Source organism: Macaca fascicularis, chromosome 14, assembly GCF_037993035.2.
Source record: "Macaca fascicularis isolate 582-1 chromosome 14, T2T-MFA8v1.1".
Lineage (NCBI taxonomy): Eukaryota > Metazoa > Chordata > Mammalia > Primates > Cercopithecidae > Macaca > Macaca fascicularis.
This window is the reverse complement of record NC_088388.1, coordinates 1091687-1117340: the sequence shown is the minus strand read 5'-3', so window position 1 is coordinate 1117340 and position 25654 is coordinate 1091687. Positions and strand designations below refer to the sequence as shown.

At 56.2% G+C, this 25654-nt stretch overlaps 3 protein-coding genes across 3 annotated transcripts in view; all 3 read right to left on the bottom strand.

Moving 5' to 3' along the window:
- MUC5AC (mucin 5AC, oligomeric mucus/gel-forming) overlaps positions 1 to 25654 on the bottom strand; it is a 47199-nt gene that overhangs the window by 9409 nt on the left and 12136 nt on the right. Inside the window, 16 exon segments of the mRNA XM_074012537.1 lie at positions 11280 to 12414; positions 13110 to 13298; positions 13387 to 13430; positions 14055 to 14217; positions 14437 to 14565; positions 15066 to 15222; positions 15648 to 15887; positions 16917 to 17096; positions 17202 to 17319; positions 17484 to 17510; positions 17512 to 17622; positions 17885 to 18036; positions 18299 to 18399; positions 20032 to 20084; positions 20164 to 20419; positions 20696 to 20822. Of these exon segments, the coding sequence (XP_073868638.1) occupies positions 11280 to 12414; positions 13110 to 13298; positions 13387 to 13430; positions 14055 to 14217; positions 14437 to 14565; positions 15066 to 15222; positions 15648 to 15887; positions 16917 to 17096; positions 17202 to 17319; positions 17484 to 17510; positions 17512 to 17622; positions 17885 to 18036; positions 18299 to 18399; positions 20032 to 20084; positions 20164 to 20419; positions 20696 to 20822 (3182 nt within the window).
- LOC135966970 (uncharacterized) lies at positions 31 to 4801 on the bottom strand. The gene is made up of 5 exons (XM_065527715.2): positions 4697 to 4801; positions 3928 to 4058; positions 377 to 1034; positions 148 to 290; positions 31 to 55 (listed from the first exon to the last, which is right to left on the bottom strand). Exons 1-5 carry the CDS (start codon positions 4799 to 4801, stop codon positions 31 to 33), a joined length of 1062 nt encoding a protein of 353 aa, XP_065383787.2.
- Positions 5322 to 10936, bottom strand: LOC141408402 (uncharacterized). The gene is given in 11 exon segments (XM_074012594.1): positions 5322 to 5762; positions 5858 to 5912; positions 6355 to 6509; positions 6620 to 6731; positions 7252 to 7467; positions 7930 to 8276; positions 9371 to 9428; positions 9586 to 9681; positions 9778 to 9888; positions 10432 to 10646; positions 10919 to 10936. Coding segments are annotated over 11 exon segments (1809 nt in total). The 3' UTR covers positions 5322 to 5336.

Genomic DNA, 25654 nt, shown 5'->3' with positions numbered 1-25654 from the left:
TGCTGGTTGTAAGAGCAGAGGTTGTGCTGATTATAGGAGCGGAGGTTGTGCTGCTCTGTGCAGTGGAGGTGGTGCTGCTTGTAGGGGCAGAGGTTGTGCTGGTTGTAGGAGCAGAGGTTGTGCTGGTTGTAGGAGCAGAGGTTGTGCTGGTTGTAGGAGCCGAGGTTGTGCTGCTTGTAGGGGCAGAAGTAGTGCTGCTTGTAGGGGCAGAGGTTGTGCTGGTTGTAGGAGCGGAGGTTGTGCTGGTTGTAGGAGCCGAGGTTGTGCTGCTTGTAGGGGCAGAAGTAGTGCTGCTTGTAGGGGCAGAGGTTGTGCTGGTTGTAGGAGCGGAGGTTGTGCTGCTTGTAGGAGCCGAGGTTGTGCTGCTTGTAGGGGCAGAAGTAGTGCTGGTTATAGGAGCTGAGGATGTGGTGGTTGTAGGAGCCGAGGTAGTGGTGGTTGTAGGAACAGAGGTTGTGCTGGTTGTAGGGGTAAAGGTTCTGCTGGTTGTAGGAGCAGAGGTTGTGCTGATTGTAGGGGCAGAGGTTGTGCTGCTTGCAGTGGCAGAGGATGTGCTGGTCTGTGGAGTGGAGGTTGTGCTGGTTGTAGGGGAAGAAGTTGTGCTGGTTGTAGGAGCTGAGGATGTGCTCATTGTAGGAGCTGAGGTTGTGCTGGTTGTAGGAGCAGAGATAGTGCTGGTGGTAGGAACAGGGCTGGGAGTAGTTCCAGGACCAGAGGTTGTGCTGGTTGTAGAAGCAGAGGTTGTACTGGTAGTAGGAACAGGGCTGGGAGTAGTTTCAGGACCAGAGGTTGTGCTGGTTGTAGCAGCAGAGGTTTTGCTGCTTGTAGGGGCAGAGGTTGTGCTGGTTGTAGGGGCAGAGGTTGTGCTAATGGTGAAAACAGAGCTTTGGGTACTTCCAGGACCAGAAGTTGTGCTGGTTGTAGGAACAGAGGTTATGCTGGTATGTGGAGTGGAGGTTGTGCTGCTTGTAAGGGCAGAGGTTGGGCTAGTTGTAATAGCAGAGGTTGTGCTGGTTGTAGGAGCAGAGGTCGTGCTGGTGGTGGGAACAGGGCTGGGAGTTGTTCCAGGACCAGAGGTTGTGCTGGTTTTAGTGGCAGAGGTTGTGCTGGTTGTAGGAGCAGAGTTTGTGCTGGTGGTGGGAACAGGGCTGGGAGTCGTTCCAGGACCAGAGGTTGTGCTGCTGGTAGAAGCAGAAGTTGTGCTGGTGGTAGGAAGAGGGCTGGGAGTAGTTTCAGGACCAGAGGATGTGCTGGTAGTAGAAGCAGAGGTTGTGCTGGTGGTAGGCACAGGGCTGGGAGTAGTTCCAGGACCAAAGGTTCTGCTGGTTATAGAAGCAGAGGTTTTGCTGGTTGTAGGAGCAGAGGTTGTGCTGGTGGCGGGAACAGGGCTGGGAGTAGTTTCAGGAGCAGAGGTTGTGCTGGTTGCAGCAGCTGAGGTTGTGCTGCTTGTAGGGGCAGAGGTTGTTCTGGTTGTAGGGGCAGAGATTGTGCTGGTGGTGGGAACAGGGCTTTGGGTAGTTCCAGGACCAGAAGTTGTACTGGTTGTACGAGGTGAGATTGTTCTGACTCTAGGGGCAGAGATTGTGCTGGTTGCAGTAGCAGAGGTTGTGCTGGTTGGAGGAGCAGAGGTTGTGCTGGTTGGAGGAGCAGAGGTTGTGCTGGTGGTAAGAACTGGGTTGGGAGTAGTTCCAGGACCAGAGGTTGTGCTGGTTGTAGAAGCAGAGGTTGTACTGGTAGTAGGAACAGGGCTGGGAGTAGTTTCAGGAGCAGAGGTTGTGCTGGTTGCAGCAGCTGAGGTTGTGCTGCTTGTAGGGGCAGAGGTTGTTCTGGTTGTAGGGGCAGAGATTGTGCTGGTGGTGGGAACAGGGCTTTGGGTAGTTCCAGGACCAGAAGTTGTACTGGTTGTACGAGGTGAGATTGTTCTGACTCTAGGGGCAGAGATTGTGCTGGTTGCAGTAGCAGAGGTTGTGCTGGTTGGAGGAGCAGAGGTTGTGCTGGTTGGAGGAGCAGAGGTTGTGCTGGTGGTAAGAACTGGGCTGGGAGTAGTTCCAGGACCAGAGGTTGTGCTGGTTGTAGAAGCAGAGGTTGTACTGGTAGTAGGAACAGGGCTGGGAGTAGTTTCAGGAGCAGAGGTTGTGCTGGTTGCAGCAGCTGAGGTTTTGCTGCTTGTAGGGGCAGAGGTTGTGCTGGTTGTAGGGGCAGAAGTTGTGCTAATGGTAAAAACAGAGCTTTGGGTACTTCCAGGACCAGAAGTTTTGCTGGTTGTAGGAACAGAGGTTATGCTGGTCTGTGGAGTGGAGGTTGTGCTGCTTGTAGGGGCAGAGGTTGGGCTAGTTGTAATAGCAGAGGTTGTGCTGGTTGTAGGAACAGAGGTCGTGCTGGTGGTGGGAACAGGGCTGGGAGTCGTTCCAGGACCAGAGGTTGTGCTGGTTTTAGTGGCAGAGGTTGTGCTGGTTGTAGGAGCAGAGTTTGTGCTGGTGGTGGGAACAGGGCTGGGAGTCGTTCCAGGACCAGAGGTTGTGCTGCTGGTAGAAGCAGAAGTTGTGCTGGTGGTAGGAAGAGGGCTGGGAGTAGTTTCAGGACCAGAGGATGTGCTGGTAGTAGAAGCAGAGGTTGTGCTGGTGGTAGGCACAGGGCTGGGAGTAGTTCCAGGACCAAAGGTTCTGCTGGTTGTAGAAGCAGAGGTTTTGCTGGTTGTAGGAGCAGAGGTTGTGCTGGTGGTAGGAACAGGGTTGGGAGTAGTTTCAGGACCAGAGATTGTGCTGGTTGCAGCGGCTGAGGTTGTGCTGCTTGTAGGGGCAGAGGTTATTCTGGTTGTAGGGGCAGAGATTGTGCTGGTGGTGGGAACAGGGCTTTGGGTAGTTCCAGGACCAGAAGTTGTACTGGTTGTACGAGGTGAGATTGTTCTGACTCTAGGGGCAGAGATTGTGCTGGTTGCAGTAGCAGAGGTTGTGCTGGTTGGAGGAGCAGAGGTTGTGCTGGTTGGAGGAGCAGAGGTTGTGCTGGTGGTAAGAACTGGGTTGGGAGTAGTTCCAGGACCAGAGGTTGTGCTGGTTGTAGAAGCAGAGGTTGTACTGGTAGTAGGAACAGGGCTGGGAGTAGTTTCAGGAGCAGAGGTTGTGCTGGTTGCAGCAGCTGAGGTTGTGCTGCTTGTAGGGGCAGAGGTTGTTCTGGTTGTAGGGGCAGAGATTGTGCTGGTGGTGGGAACAGGGCTTTGGGTAGTTCCAGGACCAGAAGTTGTACTGGTTGTACGAGGTGAGATTGTTCTGACTCTAGGGGCAGAGATTGTGCTGGTTGCAGTAGCAGAGGTTGTGCTGGTTGGAGGAGCAGAGGTTGTGCTGGTTGGAGGAGCAGAGGTTGTGCTGGTGGTAAGAACTGGGCTGGGAGTAGTTCCAGGACCAGAGGTTGTGCTGGTTGTAGAAGCAGAGGTTGTACTGGTAGTAGGAACAGGGCTGGGAGTAGTTTCAGGACCAGAGGTTGTGCTGGTTGTAGCAGCAGAGGTTTTGCTGCTTGTAGGGGCAGAGGTTGTGCTGGTTGTAGGGGCAGAAGTTGTGCTAATGGTAAAAACAGAGCTTTGGGTACTTCCAGGACCAGAAGTTGTGCTGGTTGTAGGAACAGAGGTTATGCTGGTCTGTAGAGTGGAGGTTGTGCTGCTTGTAGGGGCAGAGGTTGGGCTAGTTGTAATAGCAGAGGTTGTGCTGGTTGTAGGAACAGAGGTCGTGCTGGTGGTGGGAACAGGGCTGGGAGTCGTTCCAGGACCAGAGGTTGTGCTGGTTGTAGTGGCAGAGGTTGTGCTGGTTGTAGGAGCAGAGTTTGTGCTGGTGGTGGGAACAGGGCTGGGAGTCGTTCCAGGACCAGAGGTTGTGCTGCTGGTAGAAGCAGAAGTTGTGCTGGTGGTAGGAAGAGGGCTGGGAGTAGTTTCAGGACCAGAGGATGTGCTGGTAGTAGAAGCAGAGGTTGTGCTGGTGGTAGGCACAGGGCTGGGAGTAGTTCCAGGACCAAAGGTTCTGCTGGTTGTAGAAGCAGAGGTTTTGCTGGTTGTAGGAGCAGAGGTTGTGCTGGTGGTAGGAACAGGGTTGGGAGTAGTTTCAGGACCAGAGATTGTGCTGGTTGCAGTGGCTGAGGTTGTGCTGCTTGTAGGGGCAGAGGTTGTTCTGGTTGTAGGGGCAGAGATTGTGCTGGTGGTGGGAACAGGGCTTTGGGTAGTTCCAGGACCAGAAGTTGTACTGGTTGTACGAGGTGAGATTGTTCTGACTCTAGGGGCAGAGATTGTGCTGGTTGTAGTAGCAGAGATTGTGCTGGTTGGAGGAGCAGAGGTTGTGCTGGTTGGAGGAGCAGAGGTTGTGCTGGTGGTAGGAGCAGAGGTTGTGCTGGTGGTGGGAACAGGGTTGGGAATAGTTCCAGGACTGGAGGTTGTGCTGGTTGGAGGAGCAGAGGTTGTGCTGGTGGTAGGAACTGGGCTGGGAGTAGTTCCAGGACCAGAGGTTGTGCTGGTTGTAGAAGCAGAGGTTGTACTGGTAGTAGGAACAGGGCTGGGAGTAGTTTCAGGACCAGAGGTTGTGCTGGTTGTAGCAGCAGAGGTTTTGCTGCTTGTAGGGGCAGAGGTTGTGCTGGTTGTAGGGGCAGAGGTTGTGCTAATGGTGAAAACAGAGCTTTGGGTACTTCCAGGACCAGAAGTTGTGCTGGTTGTAGGAACAGAGATTATGCTGGTCTGTGGAGTGGAGTTTGTGCTGCTTGTAGGGGAAGAGGTTGGGCTAGTTGTAATAGCAGAGGTTGTGCTGGTTGTAGGAGCAGAGGTCATGCTGGTGGTGGGAACAGGGCTGGGAGTCGTTCCAGGACCAGAGGTTGTGCTGGTTTTAGTGGCAGAGGTTGTGCTGGTTGTAGGAGCAGAGTTTGTGCTGGTGGTGGGAACAGGGCTGGGAGTCGTTCCAGGACCAGAGGTTGTGCTGCTGGCAGAAGCAGAAGTTGTGCTGGTGGTAGGAAGAGGGCTGGGAGTAGTTTCAGGACCAGAGGATGTGCTGGTAGTAGAAGCAGAGGTTGTGCTGGTGGTAGGCACAGGGCTGGGAGTAGTTCCAGGACCAAAGGTTCTGCTGGTTGTAGAAGCAGAGGTTTTGCTGGTTGTAGGAGCAGAGGTTGTGCTGGTGGTGGGAACAGGGCTGGGAGTAGTTTCAGGAGCAGAGGTTGTGCTGGTTGCAGCAGCTGAGGTTGTGCTGCTTGTAGGGGCAGAGGTTGTTCTGGTTGTAGGGGCAGAGATTGTGCTGGTGGTGGGAACAGGGCTTTGGGTAGTTCCAGGACCAGAAGTTGTACTGGTTGTACGAGGTGAGATTGTTCTGACTCTAGGGGCAGAGATTGTGCTGGTTGTAGTAGCAGAGGTTGTGCTGGTTGGAGGAGCAGAGGTTTTGTTGGTGGTAGGAACAGGGCTTGGGGTAGTTCCAGGACCAGAGGTTGTGCTGGTTGTAGAAGCAGGGGTTGTGCTGGTAGTAGGAGCAGAGGTCGTGCTGGTGGTGGGAACAGGGCTGGGAATAGTTCCAGGACTGGAGGTTGTGCTGGTCATAGGAGCAGAGCTGGTGCTGGTTGTAGGAGCAGAGATTGTGCTGGTGGTGGGAACAGGGCTGGGAATAGTTCCAGGACTGGAGGTTGTGCTGGTCGTAGGAGCAGAGCTGGTGCTGGTTGTAGGAGCAGAGGTTGTGCTGGTGGTAGGAACTGGGCTGGGAGTAGTTCCAGGACCAGAGGTTGTGCTGGTTGTAGAAGCAGAGGTTTTGCTGAAGGTAGGAACAGGGCTGGGAGTCGTTTCAGGACCAGAGGTTGTGCTGGTTGTAGCAGTAGATGTTGTGCTGCTTGTAGGGGCAGAGGTTGCTCTGCTTGTAGGAGCAGAGGTTGTGCTGGTGGTGGGAACAGGGCTGGGAGTACTTCTAGGAATAGAGGTTCTGCTGGTTGTAGGAGCAGAACTGGTGCTAGTTGTAGGAGGAGAGCTGGTGCTGGTTCTAGGAGCAGAGGTTGTTCTGGTGGTAGGAACTGGGCTGGAAGTATTTCCGGGACCCGAGGTTGTGCTAGTTGTAGAAGCAGAGGTTGTGCTGGTGGTAAGAACAGGGCTGGGAGTAGTTTCAGGACCAGAGGTTGTGCTGGTTGTAGCGGCAGATGTTGTGCTATTTGTAGGGGCAGAGGTTGTTCTGGTTGTAGGAGCAGAAGTTGTGCTGGTGGTGGGAACAAGGCTGGGAGTAGTTCCAGGACTAGAGGTTGTGCTGGTTGTAGGAGCAGAACTAGTGCTGGTTGTAGGAGCAGAGCTGGTGGTGCTGGTTGTAGGAGCAGAGGTTGTGCTGGAGGTAGGAACAGGGCTGGGAGTAGTTTCAGGACCCGAGGTTGTGCTGGTTATAGCGACAGAGGTTGTGCTGCTTGTAGGGGCAGAAGTTGTTCTGGTTGTAGGAGCAGAAGTTGTGCTGGTGGTGGGAACAGGGCTGGGAGTAGTTCCAGGACCGGGGGTTGTGCTGCTTGTAGGGGCAGAGGTTGCACTGGTGGTAGGAACAGGGCTGGGAGTAGTTCCAGCACCAGAGGTTGTGCTAGTTGTAGAAGCAGAGGTTGTTCTGGTTGTAGGAGCAGAGGTTGCGCTGGTGGTGGGAACAGGGCTGGGAATAGTGCCAGGACTAGAGGTTGTGCTGGTTGTAGGAGCAGAACTGGTGCTGGTTGTAGGAGCAGAGCTGGTGGTGCTGGTTGTAGGAGCAGAGCTGATGGTGCTGGTGGTAGGAACAGGGCTGGGAGTAGTTCCAGGACCAGAGGTTGTGCTGGTTGTAGAAGCAGAGGTTGTGCTGGTGGTAGGAACAGGGCTGGGAGTAGTTTCAGGACCAGAGGTTGTGCTGGTTATAGCGGCAGAGGTTGTGCTGCTTGTAGGGGTAGAGGTTGTTCTGGTTGTAGGGACAGAGGTTATGCTGGTGGTGGGAACAGGGCTGGGAGTAGTTCCAGGACTAGAGGTTGTGCTGGTTGTAGGAGCAGAACTGGTGGTGGTTGTAGGAGCAGAGCTGGTGGTGCTGGTTGTAGGAGCAAAAGTTGTGCTGGTGGTAAGAACAGGGCTGGGAGTAGTTCCAGGACCAGAGGTTGTGCTGGTTGTAGAAGCAGAGGTTTTGCTAGTTGTAGGAGCAGAGGTTGTGCTGGTGGTGGGAACAGGCCTGGGAGTAGTTCCAGGACTAGAGGTTGTGCTGGTTGTAGGAGCAGAGGTTGTGCTGGTGGTAGGAACAGGGCTGGGAGTAGTCTCAGGACCAGAGGTTGTGCTGGTTGTAGTGGCAGAGGTTGTGCTGCTTGTAGGGGCAGAGGTTGTTCTGGTTGTAGGAGCAGAGGTTGTGCTGATGGTGGGAACAGGGCTGGCAGTAGTTCCAGGAATAGAGGTTGTGCTGGTTGTAGGAGCAGAACTGGTGCTGGTTGTAGGAGCAGAGCTGGTGCTGGTTGTAGGAGCAGAGGTTTTGCTGGTGGTAGGAACTGGGCTGGGAGTAGTTCCAGGACTAGAGGTTGTCCTGGTTGTAGGAGCAGAGATTATGCTGCTTGTAGGGGCAGAGGTTGTACTGGTTGTAGAAGCAGAGGTTGTGCTGGTGGTAGGAACAGGGCTGGGAGTAGTTTCAGGACCAGAGGTTGTGCTGGTTATAGCGGCAGAGGTTGTGCTGCTTGTAGGGGTAGAGGTTGTTCTGGTTGTAGGCACAGAGGTTATGCTGGTGGTGGGAACAGGGCTGGGAGTAGTTCCAGGACTAGAGGTTGTGCTGGTTGTAGGAGCAGAACTGGTGCTGGTTGTAGGAGCAGAGCTGGTGGTGCTGATTGTAGGAAGAGAGCTGGTGGTGGTGGTGGTGGGAACAGGGCTGGGAGTAGTTCCAGGACTAGAGGTTGTGCTGGTTGTAGGAGCAGAGGTTGTGCTGGTGGTAGGAACAGGGCTGGGAGGAGTTCCAGGACCAGAGGTTGTGCTGGTTGTAGAAGCAGAGGTTTTTCTGGTTGTAGGAGCAGAGGTTGTGCTGATGGTGGGAACAGGGCTGGGAGTACTTCCAGGACTAGAGGTTGTGCTGGTTGTAGGAGCAGAGGTTGTGCTGGTGGTAGGAACAGGGCTGGGAGTAGTCTCAGGACCAGAGGTTGTGCTGATTGTAGTGGCAGAGGTTGTGCTGCTTGTAGGGGCAGAGGTTGTTCTGGTTGTAGGAGCAGAGGTTGTGCTGATGGTGGGAACAGGGCTGGGAGTAGTTCCAGGAATAGAGGTTGTGCTGGTTGTAGGAGCAGAACTGGTGCTGGTTGGAGGAGCAGAGGTTGTGCTGGTGGTAGGAAGAGGGCTGGGAGTAGTCTCAGGACCAGAGGTTGTGCTGGTAGTAGAAGCAGAGGTTGTGCTGGTGGTAGGAACAGGGCTGGGAGTAGTCTCAGGACCAGAGGTTGTGCTGGTTATAGTGGCAGAGGTGGTGCTGCTTGTATGGGCAGAGGTTGTGCTGGTTGTAGGAGCAGAAGTTGTGCTGGTGATGGGAACAGGGCTGGGAGAACTTCCAGGACTAGAGGTTGTGCTGGTTGTAGGAGCAGAACTGGTGCTGGTCGTAGGAGCAGAGCTGGTGCTGGTTGTAGGAGCAGAGGTTTTGCTGGTGGTAGGAACTGGGCTGGGAGTAGTTCCAGGACTAGAGGTTGTGCTGGTTGTAGAAGCAGAGGTTTTGCTGGTTGTAGGAGCAGAGGTTGTGCTGGTGGTAGGAACAGGGCTGGGAGTAGTCTCAGGACCAGAGGTTGTGCTGGTTGTAGCAGCAGAGGTTGTGCTAATTGTAGAAGCAGAGGTTTTTCTGGTTGTAGGAGCAGAGTTTGTGCTGTTGGTGGGAACAGGGCTTGGAGTAGTTCCAGGACTAGAGGTTGTGGTTGTAGGAGCAGAACTGGTGCTGGTTGTAGGAGCAGAGCTGGTGGTGCTGGTGGTGGGAACAGGGCTGGGAGTAGTTCCAGGACTAGAGGTTGTGCTGGTTGTAGAAGTAGAGGTTGTGCTGGTGGTAGGAATAGGGCTGTGAGTAGTTTCAGGACCAGAGGTTGTGCTGGTTGTAGAAGCAGAGGTTGTGCTGGTTGTAGGAATAGGGCTGGGAGCAGTTTCAGGACCAGAGGTTGTGCTGGTTATAGCGGCAGAGGTTGTGCTGCTTGTAAGGGCAGAGGTTGTTCTGGTTGTAGGAGCAGTAGTTGTGCTGATGGTGGGAACAGGGCTGGGAATAGTTGCAGGACCAGAGGTTGTGCTGCTTCTAGGAGCAGAGCTGGTGCTGGTTGTAGGAGCAGAGGTTGTGCTGGTGGTAGGAACAGGGCTGGAAGGAGTTCCAGCACCAGAGGTTGTGCTGGTTGTAGAAGCAGAGGTTTTTCTGGTTGTAGGACCAGAGGTTATGCTGGTGGTGAGAACAGGGCTGAGAGTAGTTCCAGGACTAGAGGTTGTGCTGGTTGTAGGAGCAGAGGTTGTGCTGGTGGTAGGAACAGGGCTGGCAGTAGTCTCAGGACCAGAGGCTATGCTGGTTGTAGCGGCAGAGGTTGTGCTGCTTGTAGGGGCAGAGGTTGTTCTGGTTGTAGGAGCAGAGGTTGTGCTGATTGTGGGAACAGGGCTGAGAGTAGTTCCAGGACTAGAGGTTGTGCTGGTTGTAGGAGCAGAACTGGTGCTGGTTGTAGGAGCAGAGCTGGTGCTGGTTGTAGGAGCAGAGGTTGTGCTGGTGGTTGGAACTGGGCTGGGAGTAGTTCCAGGACCAGAGGTTGTGCTGGTTGTAGAAGCAGAGGTTGTGCTGGTAGTAGGAACAGGGCTGGGAGCAGTTTCAGGACCAGAAGTTGTGCTGCTTGTAAGGGCAGAGGTTGTTCTGGTTGTAGGAGCAGTAGTTGTGCTGGTGGTGGGAACAGGGCTGGGAATAGTTGCAGGACCAGAGGTTGTGCTGCCTGTAGGAACAGAGCTGGTGCTGGTTGTAGGAGCAGAGATTGTGCTGGTGGTAAGAACAGGGGTGGGAGTATTTCCAGGACCAATGGTTGTGCTGGTTGTAGAGGCAGAAGTTGTGCTGGTTATAGGAGTTGAGATTGTGCTGGTTGTAGGGGCAGAGGTTGTGCTAGTTGTAGGAGCAGAGGTTGTTGTAGTCTGTCGAGTGAAAGTTGTGCTTTTTGTAGGAGCAGAGGTTGTTGTGGGTGGAGGAGCAGAGGTCGTGCTGGTTGTAGGAGCAGAAGTTGTGCTGGTTATAGGGGCAGAGGTTGTTCTGGTCTTTCGAATGCACTTGGTGCTTTTTGTAGGAGCAGATGTTCTGGGTGTATGAGCAGAGGTCATGCTGGTTGTAGGAGCAGAGGTCGTGCTGGTTTTAGGGGTAGAGGTTGTGCTGGTCTTTCGAGTGCAGGTTGTGCTTTTTGTAGGAGCAGATGTTCTGGGTGTAGGAGCAGAGGTCGTGCTGGTTTTAGGGGTAGAGGTTGTGCTGGTCTTCCGAGTGTAGGTTGTACTTTTTGTAGGAGCAGAGATTGCTCTGGGTATAGGAGCAGAGGTCGTGCTGGTTGTAGAGGCAGAGGTCTTGCTGGTTGTAGGGGCAGAGGTTGTGCTGGTCTTTCGAGTGCAGGTTGTGCTTTTTGTCGGAGCAGAGGTTGTTCTGGGTGTAGGAGCAGAGGTTGTGTTGGTTGTAGGGGCAGAAGTTGTGCTGGTTGTAGGAGCCGAGGATGTGCTAGTTGTAGGAGCTGAGGTTGTGCTGGTTGTCAGAGCAGAGGTTGTTCTGGGTGTAGAAGCAGAGGTCATGCTGGTTGTAGGGGTAGAGATTGTACTGGTCTGTGGAGTGGAGGTTGTGCTAATTGTCACCAAAGTGGTTGTCCTGGGTTTCTGCCAAGAGGAGGTGCTCTGAGTTGGACTGGTGGCTCTCCCACTTGGGGTGCTAGGAGCTGTGACAGGTGTGGACATCACAGGGCAGCCTTTGGGGGTCTCACAGCAGAGCACGCGCACCTCGTAGTTGAGGCACATCTTGAAGGGTCCCTGCTGGTCTTGGTTCCGGCACACCAGGCCCTCTTCGCGGCTGCACTGCACCACCTGGCCCAGGTGTTCGATGCTCACCTCCGGGTGGCTCGCAGCTCGGCACTGGAGCCTGGTGATCTCCTCAGGTTGGCGGCAGATTTTTTCCCCACTTCTGATGATGTTGTTGTAGGTTTCCTCATCTCCGCCGTGGGGTCCAGGGGACGGGAAGTCCACGTCGAACCACTTGGTCCAGGTGCACTGGGGATGACAATCTCTGGTGACCGATCTGTTGTGGGTGTCCTGTGTGACGCTGGTTGCTGTGGACCCGCCCCTGGAGGTGGCTGTGGGTTGCTCCGTGGAGGCCGAGGGCACGTGTGTGGTGAAGGTGGTCTGGGTCTGAGCTCCAGCTGGGTGTGGAGTCGGCCGTGTCGTTGTGATGGTCTTCAGCGTTCCGGTGCCGTCTCTGCACTTGTTCACCGTCTTGCAACACTGGATGCGGATCTCGTAGTTGTAGCAGATGGGTGGGAGCTGATTCTTGTTCAGGCAAATCAGCCCCTCCGTGCGGCTACAGATGACGTCCTGCCCCAGGTCTGCCAGCGGCGTGTTGGGGAAGCCCACTGCCCGGCACTCCACGCTTCGAGGATTTTCACAGAATTTGTACCCTTCGTCTCTCAAATTTTGAAAAGTGTCAAAATCTCCGCCATTTATTCCGGGATCAGGGTAGCTGCCGTCGATCCACTCGGTCCAGGTGCAAAGCTCGTGTACACAGGAGGGTGTGATGGACTCGGTGTGGCTGGGCTTGCTGGAGACCACAGAGGTCCCCGGGGCCGTGGTCGACACGGACGATGTTGATGTTGCTGGCACTGGCGGAGGGCTGGTAGTTGAGAAAGTTCTTTTGACAGATGTAGCGGTACCTGGGGCAGGTGTTGTCCTGGATGTAGAGAGAGACACGGGGCCAGGTGTGCTGCTGGGGACTGAGGAGGCTGAGGCCCAGGTTTCAGTGGTCTTGGAGGTTGTTGGAGGAGTGGTCTGGGTTGAACTGCTAGAGGTGGAGCAGGCTAGGGGCGTGCAACACAGGACCCTGATCTGGTAGTTGTAGCAGAGCCCCGATGCCTGCTCCCTGTTACGACAGGTCAGCCCCATGTCCGGGCTGCACTGCACACGCTGCCCCAGGGCTCGGAGCGGCACTCGGGGGGCGTCCTCGGCTCGGCACTCCACCGACCTGGGTGATTCGCACACCAGGTACCCATGGGCGCGGAGGTTCTTCAGCGTGTCAAAGTCACCGCTGTCCATGCCCTGTCCAGGGCGGCTAACGTCCATCCAAGGTGACCACAGGCACTCTTCCCCACAGACCGGCGGCAGCGAGGCAGAGGCTGTGGGCGGCCTCGTCCTGGGAGAAGTGCCTGCTGTGGTGGGCCAGGCGCTGCTTGGAGGGCCTGTGTGCGCGCTGCTCGGGACAGGGCTGGAGGCGTGCGTGGAGCTCACGACTGTGGGCAGAAGATAAGGCAGCTGAGCACGAGGGGCTGGCACTTGGGGCTGCCCCCACCCCTCCCTGCGGCCCTGTCAGCGATCCGAGGCTGCACCAGCAGGCCTGTCTGCCTGTCCCCACCCACGGTCCCTGCTCAGAACCCACATGAGTGGCACAGCTGCTGAAGAGCCAGGCCAACTGACTGAGTTTTAGGGAAGTGGCTCCCAGGCCATGCCCTGAGCGGCGTCCACACATCTGTGCCCCAGAACACCAGAGTTCCAGAGCTTTCTACTCTCAGAGAAGCTCAGTTGATGCCTTGGGGCCCTGAGACATCCCCCAGGAGAGAGCGAGGACACAGGGGTACCTGAACCCTGAGCAGTGTGAGGCAAGTGATAGCCGTGCATCCCCAGGGCCAGGCTGGGCTTCCAGACCCCCGACACTCCCATGAGGCCAGGCCCGGGGGCTGCTGAGGGCAGGACTTGGACGCCAGGCCTGCCGGGGTGACTTGGAGGCTGGGCCCTCCCCACTGCAGATGGCTGGCGGGAAAACAGCAGGTCATCCCTAAGCCCAATACCCTGCTCCTCCGTCCCTTCCTGATCCTCAGGGGCTGCCGCCCATGCCCAGAGCTGCTGTGACCTCAGCGTCCAGCAAGGGCAGCTGTGCCGGGCAGTGGGAGGGGCTCACCCTGGGGCTCCTCAGCCGCATTTGCCTTACCGAGTGGGGGCGTGGAGAAGGAGAAGGTGGTTGGGGGGACGGGGGTGGTGGGGCTGCAGGGGTAGACCCTCCTCTCAATGGTGCCGTTGGCCCCACAGCGGGCAGAGATGCAGCCACCCGTGCCGTCCGTCGTGTGGTAGATGACGTCCCCTGGGTGGAAGCGCTGTCCGTCGTAGGTGCAGACACAGGCTGTGGGAACAGAGGGGCCGGGCCCGTCAGAGGCTGGGCGCAGGCAGAGACCCCCGGATCCCAGCCCCAGGGGCTGCCGGCCGCTCACCCTCAGCTTCGTAGGTACACTCCACGCCGCGCTCAGTGCAGAGGCTGGAGACAAGGAAAAAGGGCAGGCTGGTGCATGGGGGCGGCTGCGTGCCTTCCACGGGCATCCCATGCTACCAAGGGCGGGCAGGGAGCAGCTCCAACAGGGGTAGAGTTCCCTGGGCACCGCACTGCACCCCCGGACTGGGGCACAGGGAGGCCAGCCCCACCCGGGCCCCAGCAGTTGTCCCTCCAGGGTCAGCCCAAGGTCCCTCCCTTGTGGGGCCCCTCCAGTCAGGGGCCAGGGGAGGTGGGTGCTAGAGTGGAGCCATTACTCCCCAGGGGTGATTTTAACGGGCGTCCTTCCCGTGGGGACCCTGGGGCTCCATCTTGGCCCAGCTTCCCGCTGCCGCCCCCTGAGCCCCTCGAGCCTGCTCCCCAGAGGCTGTGCTGGTTTTCTGCCCAAAGGAGCCCTACACCCAGCCCTGCCTCTGGGACTCAGGACACGGGGGTGCTGGCCCCTGAGAAGCTTATGTCACAGTCGCCTGGGCCAGGATGGGACCCACAGCTTCAACTCCAGTAACGGGAGAGTCCCCAGCCCTGCTGCCCCCAGCCGCACCCAGAGCCCAGGCCGTGGCCACATCCCCCTGCGTGCTGCAGGCTCCCCATTCCTCCTGCCAAAGGACTCACCAGGAGTGGCAGTTCTTGTCTGAGGGCACCACTGCGCCTGGCCGGTAGGACTTCCCGTGGACGTGGCACGGTGGTGGCGGAGGTGGGGTTGGGCAGGTGGCCACACACTGCATCTTGTCCTCATCAAAGATGGGAGCCTCTGGTGGGCACTTGGGGTAGCAGCCTGTGGGCCAGAGAGGCCAGAGTCACAACCAGACCCAGCATCAGGCGCCTCGCCCTGGAGGGCTCCGCCCAGCCCCCAAGCAGTGGGCCTCGCTGACAGCACCGGAATGTGCTGGAAGCTGGGGCCACAGAGGCTCCTCGAGGGACCAGGAGAAGGGACCAGGAGAAGGCCACGGGCGGCGGAGCGCAGGCCAGCACCTCCCAGCCAGCCCCAGCCCACCTTCCAGGCCCCGGACGTCCTGCAGGCAGTCTCCGCGCGGGTTCCGGCAGGTCCGCAGGCAGGGCGCCCCGCAGGGCTGGTAGTGCCACTCGCACTGGCCTTCCGGGTTGTAGTAGTCACAGAACAGAGCTGCAGGGAGGAAGGAAGGGCTCGGTGGGGCCCCAGGTGCTCACTCGGGGAGGCCCCGCACCCCGGGGCTGCTCTAAAGCCGCTTCCCTCCCCTGCGCCTCTCAGCCATCGCAAGATGGGGACGGGGAGAGGGGGCCAGATCGGCACCCCCCAGTTATCAGGGTGCCACGGAGGCTGCCAGCAGAGTGGGGGTCTCCAGCCAGAACAGCTCCAGCGGTGCCTGTTCCTGGCAAGGCTCCGTGTGGGCTAGAGCTGGGCAGCTCTGCTGACCCCTCTGCCCAGAACGTTCTACCACACCAGCGACCCCTCGTCAGCCATGCTGTCCCTCTGAATGTTCAATCACACCAGCGACCCCTCGTCAGCCACGCCCTCCTCTCTGGACCCAGGTGTTACTGTTTCTTTGGAAACCTTCCCCGGCTCCCCACCCATCAGTGGTGAGGGTGGTGGGGCACACCCTGCTGGCACTTCCTGTTCTGCCCCGGGCGCCCGTTCGCACTCACGGCAGATGCTCGGGGTCCGCCAGGACACACACAGGCCCGCTTCATGGCAGGCCTGGGCGTAGGCGGCCACAGCCGTGCAGAAACACTCGCAGTCACCCCCTGAGTCGCAGGCACATGCGTCGTTCACACAGGCCTCGTAGTACCTGGCTGGCTCCACCTGAGGGAGACAGGGCTTCAGGTTCCAGGGACCCCCCGACCCACCCCGCAGGCTCTTGGGGACCGGGCCCACACTGACATATTGACCGGGACCGAGTTCCAGTGGAGCTCAGGGAGGGCGAATGTCCATCCCCAAGTGGCCAGCTGGGCCCATCTGGATATCCACAGGGCCCGGGGCTTCCTTGGCAGCCCTCGGGGTTAACACCCCCCAGGGCCCCGAAACCACAGCTGACAGGTGTCAGAGCTGGACGCCCAGCCCCTCTAGGGGAGTCCACACCCTTGGACGCCAGCGCCAGCGTCAGCCCCAGCAGCCCACACCCTTGGTTGGCAGCTGTCCCCCAGCCCCCATTCCCTTCGCCCTTCTGGGGCCTCCTTGGGTCTCCATGACCCCCTTGGGCCCTGAGAAACGCCCCCCAGCCAGCATACGTGTGCGTGGCAGGCGGCGAAGGTGGGGCCGTGGAGGATGCTGCACTGCCTCTGGGCCCAGGACTTGCGGAAGGGGTTGGCCGTGCAGGGGTCCTTGGCCACCAGGGCATCCGGGCAGGATGGGGAGAGCTTCCAGCTGTTCCCGAACTCCAGCACGTCCCCCACCACAGACTGGCTCCGTGTGGCAAAGTCGTTGGCGGCAATGTCGTCGAAGTTCCCGCACAGGCCGCAGACCCTGCTCTGCAGAGGCGCCGGGAGAGGTGGAGGTGGGTGCAGCAAACCCAGAAGGCCAGGGCCCCCCTGCCCCTCGGCCGCCTCCTCCCACCCAGGGCCCCCCTGCCCCTCGGCCGCCTCCTCCCACCCAGGGCCCCCCTGCCCCTCGGCCGCCTCCTCCAACCCAGGGCCCCCCTGCCCCTCGGCCGCCTCCTCCCACCCAGGGCCCCCCTGCCCCTCGGCCGCCTCCTCCCACCCAGGGCCCCCCTGCCCCTCGGCCGCCTCCTCCCACCCAGGGCCCCCCTGCCCCTCGGCCGCCTCCTCCCACCCAGGCGGCTGACAGCGACCACAGGCACTGCTTCCCCTTTCCCACCTCCAGCTACACCTGGGGAGGCCCCGGGCAGTGCAGCTGAGCACTGAGGGCCGGGGCCAGACACAAGCCCCTCCTGGAGAAAAAGGAGCTGATGTGGCCTCGAAGGACCTGCCTAAGTCCTGATCCCGGTGCCTGTGCATGGCACCTCACTGGGAGATGGGATCTTGCAGGTTGAGGTAATGACTGGGTCCTGAATCCAATGCCTGGTGTCCTTATAAAAGCAAAACTTAGACCCAGTCACAGGGAGGAGGCCGCATGAAGACAGGGGCGGTGATCCGAGCGGTGTGGCCACAGTCGAGGAGTGCTGGGGTCCCCAGCAGATGCAAGGGGCCAAAAGGAGCCCCCCAGAGCCTTCTGAAAGAACTCGGCCCAGTGGATGCCCTGCTGGACTTCCAGTGTCCAGGCTGCGGGCAAATTCGCCAGGGTGCGGGCCTTTGCTCTGGCCTCAGAACACGGACACCCAGCCAAGGAATCTCCTGACCTGCTGCCCTTGCCAAGGCTCCGTCCCCCCCACTTCCCACCCCCTTTCCATCTCTGTGTTTCTGTGTCTCTGTGCCTCTCGTCTCTGCCCACCTGTTCCATGCACCCCACCTTCGGGTTCCCACCTCCGGGTTCCCACCTCCGGGTTTCCACCTCCGGGTTTCCAGCTGGCCCTGGCCTGGATGAGGGGCGTAGAGTCTCACCTTGAACTCGGGGCTGAGGTTGATGAAGATGCTGGTCTTCTTGTCCCACAGCAGAACCAGGCCGATGTCGGTGTCCACCACCAGGTAGATGCCCATCTGCCGGATGGTGTATGGCACCTCCTGGCTCTCGTTCGTCCCAGTCACCTCCACCTTCCCGTGGCTCAGCTTCAGCTCGGAGCCCTGCACGGCAAGGGGTCGCTCAGGGCCCCCAGCGAGAACCCCAGCCCACCTGGCCAGGCGCTGCCAGGGGAGCCTCCCGGAGGGCATGCAACCGCCCGGCCTCACTCACCCCCAGGAAGATCTTGATGGCCTTGGAGCAGGTGGTCCCCGTGGTGCCGCAGGGGACGTTCTCAGTGACAACACGGAAGGAGTCCTGCACGCTGCCTTTCCCGCCACAGTGGTTCTGGGGAAACAGAGGCCATCAAGGACCAGGCCGGCCCCGCCCTCCTTTCCGCAAGGAGGATGGGGCGGAGACAACCTGTGTGCATCCTGGGGCAACTGCAGACAGGCAGTGAGCAGCTGCGGGTCGCGGGGACCGCCGTGAAGACCCCAAACGCGCCGGCTCACCTGCACCAGCATGTACTCGCAGTCTCCGTTGAAGCTGTAGCTCTGCCCGTCGAAGGTGAGGTAGTGGCCATCCCCGTACACAGCACAGGTGGCCAGGCAGGGGTCATCTGTACACCGCCACATCCTGCTGTCACAAGTGCTGGGGGACATCTGGGGGTCAGGCTAGAGCACCCACAGGGTGCCTGCCTGGCTGGGTGCAGCCTTCCTACCCCCAGGGGGACCTAGCACCACAGACACGCGCCCACTGGGCCTCCCTGCCTGGGGCTGCTGGGAGCATCCAGCCCTGAGTCTGTGCCCTGCGTTTTCCCGGGATCCCTGTGCTGGGGGCTCGCCTGTCTCTAAGGAGGGCCTCTGGTACCCTGAACCTGACACGCCCCATGGGCTTTGAGCCCCCCGCATACCAGGTATTGCAGCCAACCCGGATGGTCTGGCCGGCCCGGTAGCTGGCCTCGTTGTGCACGCAGGGGCAGTCCTCCACAGTGATGCAGTTGCCCTCGCCGTCTGCCACCAGCCCATCGGGGCACACGCAGCCAGGCACACACTGGGGGCTGTACTGCAGGGCCAGCAGACGCCGCTGAGTGATGGGGCAGGGCACGGGACCTGCCAGGTCCTCCCAGGGACAGCTCACCCGTGCTACAGTGGAGGGGCCACAGGACCAGAGAGTCTGGGAGCCCATGGGTCAGGGTCCTCTGGGACGTGGGGCAGCCCATGGCCTCATGTATCAGAGGCTCACCACTGCCCACCCTGGGAGCAGGCACCCTTAGCAGGCAGCGGCGGATGGAGGGTCTGTCATCGGGGAGTCCTCAGGGGCTTACACAGGTCATGTCCAGGGTGTGGCAGCTCTTCTGACAGCCGGCCCCCGTGTCCCCGGGCGTGGCATTGCGGCAGTCGAAGAACACCATGGGCGCAGCACACACTGGGGAGGGAAGGGCCGTCAGGGGCCAGCCACAGGCTGCTGCAGTGCCTCAACTATGTGTTCAGGGAGGACGTGTCTGTGCCGTGTGCGTGTGCATGAGTGGGTGTGAGTGCTTGTCCATGAGTGGGTGTGTGTGCATGAGTGGGAGTAAGTGCGTGTGCATGAGTGGGTGTGTGTGCATGAGTGGGTGTGTGTATACATGAGTGGGTGAGCATGTCCATGAGTGGGTGTGTGAGCACTGCATAAGTGGGTGTGAGTGCTTGTCCATGAGTGGGTGCGCGTGCGTGAGTGGGTGTAAGTGCGTGTGCATGAGTGGGTGTGAGTGTGTGCATGAGTGGGTGTGAGTGCGTATGCAAGAGTGGGTGTGTGAGCGTGTCCATGGGTGGGTGTGTGAGCGTGTCCATGAGTGGGTGTGTGAGCATTGCATAAGTGGGTATGTGTGCATGAGTGGGTGTGTGTGCATGAGTGGGTATGAGTGCGTATGCATGAGTGGGTGTGACAGCATGTGCATGAGTGTGTGTGCATAAATGGGTGTGTGCATGAGTGGGTGTGAGTGCATGCATGAGAGGGTGTGTGTGTGCATGAGTGGGGGTGACTGCGTATTCATGAGTGGGTGTGTGTGCATGAGTGGGTGCGTGTGCATGAGTGGGTGGGTGTGCATGAGTGTGTGAGTGTGCATGAGTGGGTGTGACAGCATGTGCATGAGTATGAGTGTGTGTGCATGAATGTGTGTCCATGAGTGGGTGTGTGCACGAGTGGGTGAGTGCGTGCATGAGAGGGTGTGAGTGCATGTGCATGAGTGAGTGTGAGTGTGCATGAGTGGGTGTGAGTGCGTATTCATGAGTGGGTGCGTGTGCATGAGTGGGTGCGGATGCATGAGTGGGTGTGAGTGCATATTCATGAGTGAGTGCGTATTCATGAGTGGGTGCGTGTGCATGAGTGGGTGTGTGTGCATGAGTGTGTGTGCATGAGTGGGTGTGAGTGCATATGCATGAGTGGGTAAGCGTGTCCATGAGTGGGTGTGTGAGCATTGTATAAGTGGCTGTGAGTGCGTGTGCATGAGTGGGTGCGTGTGCATGAGTGGGTGTGTGTGCATGAGTGGGTGCGTGTGCATGAGTGGGTGTGTGTGCATGAGTGGGTGTGTGAGTGTGTGCGTATGTGTGCATGAATGGGTGTGTGTGCATAAGTGGGTGTGAGTGCATGTGCATAAGTGGGTGTGTACATGAGTGGGTGCGAGTGTGTGTGTGAGTGGGTGTGTGAGTGTTGCATAAGTGGGTGTGCATGTGCATGAGGGTGTGAGGGGGTGTGCATGATTGGGTGTGTGAACATGTGCATGAGTGTGTGTGTGCATGAGTGGGTGTGTGTGCATGAGTGGGTGTGAGTGCGTGTGCATGAGTGGATGTGTGAGCATGTGCATGAGTGGGCGTGAGTGGGTGTGTCATGTGTGCGCCCACACCCTCCTTTCTTCCCCCTTGCTGCCCAGAGGGCACAAACCATGCCTGACGCCGAGCAGCTGATCGACAACCACCAGCCCCGTTGACTTGTGGTGGGACTAACCCTGAAGCTATTTTTCAGGATTTCTTATGGAGATGATGAGGCTGGGGTCCCCAGTGCCTCCTTTCTGGCACTCACCTGGGGTGGGGGCTTGGCCTCCAATGCAGCTCAGCTTCCCATGCGTGCAGGTGCTGTGAGGAGACGGTGGTCAGAGCCTCACCCTGGGCCAGCAGGTGCCAGGGACCCCCAGTCCACAGCTGGAGCTCTTACCAGACAGCCCCACTGTCGTGCACCGACTCCCCATTGGGGATCACGGAGCCCCTGTGATAGCAGGGACAGTTGCTGGCCTGCACACACTTGCCCATGTTGTCCAGGAAGGTGCCCTCGGGACAGATGCAGCCATCCACGGGGATAAAGCCAACACTGCAGGTGATGTCCCCCTCACTCAGAGAGCGGCAGGTGGGCTGGCAGGTGCTGACATGGTAGTGGTAGGCCATCGACTTGGGGCAAGTGGTCATGGGCTTTGCTGCAGGATGCCAGGAAGAGGGAATTCTCAGGACACAAAGCCCAGTGGTGGGCAGCCAGCAGCGAGGGAGCCCAGCCCTCTCAGCTACCCTCCCCTCCCCTCCTCGGCCGGGTCCAAAGCCACACTGACCTGGGCGCTCCTTGCCCTCGAGCCCAGCACAGAGGACGGGGGCCCTTAGAGCACCTGTGCACACCGGGGGCATCCCAAGACCCGAGGGCACCCCAACATCCGCGGCCACCCAGTGTGGGAAAAGGGCTGGGCTTGGCGGGCACTCACTGCAGACGCCGTTCCTCCAGCCACTGAGCTGCACACCCTTGGCGGCACAGGCATGCACATAGGAGGACAGCACGGCGCACAGGCAGTCCTCGCTCCGCTCACAGTTGCAGGTGTCGAACATGCAGTTCTGTGGGGAAGGGGGACATCAGGACATCAGAGACCCCAGCCCACACCTGGTGGCCCCCCATGCCCTGCAGGCCACACATCCAGCAGCCAGGGTCCTCCCGTCCCGGGTCTTCCTGCCTCCAGGACCCCTCCCTGAGTCCTCACAGGCATCCCACCCCCTCAGCAGAACCGCTTGGCATGTCATGCAGCAGAACCACCGTGCAAAGCAGGGGTTGTTGGGAGGACCAGGTCCTTCATCTCTGTGACCCAACAGGTCCAGCCATGCCCAATTTGCCTCAGACACAGCGCATCAGCTCAGCCTTGGCCTAACTTCCATTTGGCCCCTGAGGCCAGGGGGACAACAAACCCCCGAAATTTAGCCCCTGTGCCTAGTGTAGGGCTGGAGGTGCAAGAAAAACACCATAAACGTGGTTAATGAATGAGTGAGTGAAGGGATGAATGAAGGAATAAGTAAGTGAGAGGATGAGTGAGTGAATAAGTGAGTGAATGAGTGAGTGGGTGAGTGAGTGGATGTGTGAGTGAGTGGATGAGTGAGTGGATCAGTGAGTGGATGAGTGAGTGAGTGAATGAGTGAGTGGATGAGTGAGTGGATCAGTGAGTGGATGAGTGAGTGAGTGAATGAGTGGATGAGTGAGTGAATGAGTGAGTGAATGAGTGAGTGAGTGGATGAGTGAGTGGATGAGTGAGTGGATGAGTGAATGAGTGGATGAGTGAGTGAGTGTATGCATGAGTGGATGAGTGAGTGAGTGAGTGGATGAGTGAATGAGTGTATGAGTGAGTGAGTGGATGAGAGTGAGTGGACGAGTGAGTGAGTGAATGAGTGAGTGGATGAGTGAGTGGATGAGTGAGTGGATGAGTGAGTGAGTGAGTGGGTGGATGAGTGAGTGGATGAGTGAGTGAGTGAATGACTGAGTGGATGAGTGAGTGAGTGAATGTCCAGAGCTGCACGCCCCGGCCATAGCGAATAATAACTGACGATTAAAAACGCCTGAGCTATATTCATTTCCACCCCACACCTTCTCCCTATCTTTGCCTTTTTTCCCCTGTACTAATACCTCGTTAAAGATGGCGCTCTTCCTGCTTCTTCTTCACCCATTTTTCCCGCGCCTGTGAAAATTACTACCTGACAGCGCAGGTGCAACATGACGTTTGACCAGAGAAACCAATACCTATCTGGCCACGCCTCCACTATGAGATCATTTTCGCCTTGGCCCAACCCCTTTCCCTCCAAGTGTATATAAGGCACTGCATTACTGCCATTAAACGAGACTTGATCAGAGCACTGTCTTGTCTCCATTTCTCATATCTCTTGTTCCCCAAATTCCCACCCCCTCCTCCAGGGCCTGCTTCGACTATCCTGCGGGCCGGGATACGTGGCGCCCGAACAGGGACCTGGAAACGAGGGACTCCGTGAGGAAGAGGACGCCAAAGGACGGTCGACCGCTAACAAAGACAAAAGGAATTAAACCGATCACCGCGGGAACCTGCCGCGTCAGAATCGAAGGTAAGTGACGTGTCCGAAATGGGACAAGAATTAAGTCAACATCAAATATATGTAGGACAATTAAAAGAGGCTTTAAAGATACGAGGAGTAAAGGTTAAAGGTAATGACTTGTTTAAATTTTTTGATTTTGTAAAAGATACTTGCCCTTGGTTCCCACAGGAAGGAACTATTGATATCAAAATATGGCGTAGAGTAGGGGATTGTCTTCAGGACTATTATAATACTTTTGGGCCAGAAAAAATTCCTGTGACCGTTTTCTCTTATTGGAACCTCATTAGAGATTTAATAGATAAGAAGGAGGCCGATCCGCAAGTCATGGCTGCGGTCGCTCAGACAGAGCATATTTTAAAGGTGAGCTCCCGTTCTAACCTTGCAAAGCCTCCGCAAGATACGGAGGAAGATCTCATTTCCCTCGAAAGTGATCATGAGGAAATCAAGTCTCCTTCTGTAACAGATAAAGAAATGCCACACGAAAACAAACCAAAAAAATACCCAATTTTACAGATGCTTCAAAAGGAGGAGAAAATTAATAAGCCTAATCAATCGGATATAAATTGGGATGATTTGGAGGAAGAGGCGGCTAAATATCACAGCCCTGATTTGCCTCCCTTTACTTCATACCTGCCTCCATATAGTAAAACGCATAATGAGGCTTCTGCGCCCATTGTTTTGGCAGAACAATCCCATTATGTGGGTATACCTGCCCTCCTCCCCTAAAAAGGTTTTGTTGCCTTATTATGATGCCATAGCTGATCTAATTATCTTGGGAAGAGAAAACAGTAAAAAATACTTTGGAATAGAACCCTCTACCATTATACAGCCCTACACTCAATCACACATTCATTGGCTATTACAAAATACGGAAGCCTGGCCAATTGCTTGCGCTTCTTATACTGGCTCAATTGACAACCATTACCCACCTAACAAACTCATTCAATTTTGTAAACTTCATGCGTTTGTATTTCCCCATATTACCAGTAAAGAACCCCTCAATGACGCATTATTAATTTTCACTGATGGATCTTCCACAGGACTTGCCGCTTACACCTACAATAATGTAGTCGTTAAATTCCAGACCACTTATACATCAGCTCAGCTGGTCGAATTGCAAGCTATAATTGCAGCACTATCAGCTTTTCCTTGTCAGCCACTTAACATTTACACAGACAGCACCTACCTGGCTCATTCAATACCCCTCTTAGAGACCGTGCCTCAAATTAAACATATTTCAGACACAGCTGACCTATTTTTACAATGTCAACAACTTATTCGAAAAAGGACTACTCCCTTTTTTCTTGGGCATATTAGAGCACATTCAGGATTACCGGGACCTTTAACACAAGGTAACGCAACAGCTGACGCAGCAACAAAAATCATAGCCACAGTCACTACAGACAATTTGCAACAAGCACAAAAAGCACATGCCTTACATCATTTAAACGCCCAAACCTTAAGACTCATGTTTAAACTTACCAGAGAACAAGCTCGACAAATAGTTAAACAATGCGCCAACTGCATAACGTATTTACCTGTTCCCTATCTAGGAGTTAACCCCCGAGGACTCATCCCCAACGAAATTTGGCAAATGGACGTTACTCACCACTTAGAATTCGGTCAGCTAAAATATATCCATGTATGCATAGACACCTATAGTGGATTCATTATTGCAACTCTCCAAACAGGAGAGGCCACCAAACATGTCATAGCTCATTTATTACATTGCTTTTCTATTTTAGGAATACCCAAACAAATCAAAACAGACAATGGCCCTGGTTATATAGCCAAAACCTTTTTACAATTCTGTAATACCCTACAAATTAAACATACCACAGGTATTCCCTACAATCCCCAAGGACAAGGTATAGTAGAAAGAGCTCATCTGTCTTTAAAAACTGTTATCACAAAATTAAAAGGGGGGAGCTGGTACCCCGTGAAGGGTACCCCTAGAAACATACTCAATCATGCCCTGTTTATCCTTAATTTTTTAAATTTGGACAGTCATGGAAAATCGGCTGCCGACCGTTTCTGGCATCCTGAATCTCAAAAACAGTTTGTAATGGTAAAATGGAAAGATCCACTTGATAGTTCATGGCATGGCCCCGATCCAGTTTTAATTTGGGGAAGAGGCTCAGTATGCATCTTCTCACAAAAAAATGATGCAGCCAGATGGCTGCCTGAAAGATTGGTAAGACAAATAAATCATAACCATTGTCAGTCCAGGGAAGATAAATCTCCCTGAGAAGTTCTTTCCTTCTTGTTTTTCAGAAAATGAAGCCTAACATGAAATTCCTTTGGAGAATAATCGCTCTATATAACATAGTGACAGTCTATGCAGGTTTTGGTGACCCTCGTAAGGCAAGAGAATTATTACGAAAACAATACGGCCAGCCTTGTGATTGCAGAGGGGGACAGGTATCTGAACCTCCGTCAGACAGAATCACCCAGGTGACTTGCTCGGGCAAGACAGCTTACCTAATGCCAGATCAGTCATGGAAATGAAAAGTGCTGTTTTTACGCCAACAAATCCGGAATCGTCAGAGATAAGATAAAGACTTTACAGGAAGAACTAGAAGAGCGCAGAAAAGGTCTGGTCGCTAATCCCTTGTGGACTGGACTCGATGGACTTCTCCCCTATCTCCTGCCATTTCTTGGTCCTTTACTTACTCTTCTACTCTTTCTCACTCTCGGGCCTATAATTTTTAATAAGCTTATGGCATTCGTCAGACAACAAATCGAGGCCTTCCAGGCCAAACCTATACAGGTCCATTATCATCGCCTTGAGATGACTGAAAATGGTGAGTCTTATTTGCCTTAATAAGACCACCTCCCCTGTGTGCTGAACTGGACAGTCAATGACGGGTAAGAGGACACTATCTCCATCGGAGCCTAAGACAGGAGGGCCGCCTTTGCTGCTGTCTTATCCCATGACGGGCCTAGAAGGTGGGGATGAGTTGACCCAACCTAAGACAGGCGCAGTTCCCGAGGGGTCGTTTTCTCATCATAAAATAATTAAAAGGGGGACCTGTCCGGAGCTGCACGCCCCGGCCATAGCGAATAATAACTGACGATTAAAAACGCCTGAGCTATATTCATTTCCACCCCACACCTTCTCCCTATCTTTGCCTTTTTTCCCCTGTACTAATACCTCGTTAAAGATGGCGCTCTTCCTGCTTCTTCTTCACCCATTTTTCCCGCGCCCGCGAAAATTACTACCTGACAGCGCAGGTGCAACATGACGTTCGACCAGAGAAACCAATACCTATCTGGCCACGCCTCCACTATGAGATCATTTTCGCCTTGGCCCAACCCCTTTCCCTCCAAGTGTATAT

What these genes read in the sequence shown, in the direction of transcription:
- LOC135966970 (XM_065527715.2), bottom strand. Translation starts at nt 4,801, where the DNA reads ATGACCTCTGCTCCTACAACCAGCACAACCTCTGCTATTACAACTAGC. An exon ending in CTATAACCAGCACTACTTCT is followed by an intron (nt 291 to 376) that starts GCCCCTACAAGC and finishes CCCTACAAGCAG; the next exon opens with CACTACTTCTGCCCCTACAA. An exon ending in AACCTCGGCTCCTACAACCA is followed by an intron (nt 56 to 147) that starts GCACAACCTCTG and finishes TCCACTGCACAG; the next exon opens with AGCAGCACAACCTCCGCTCC.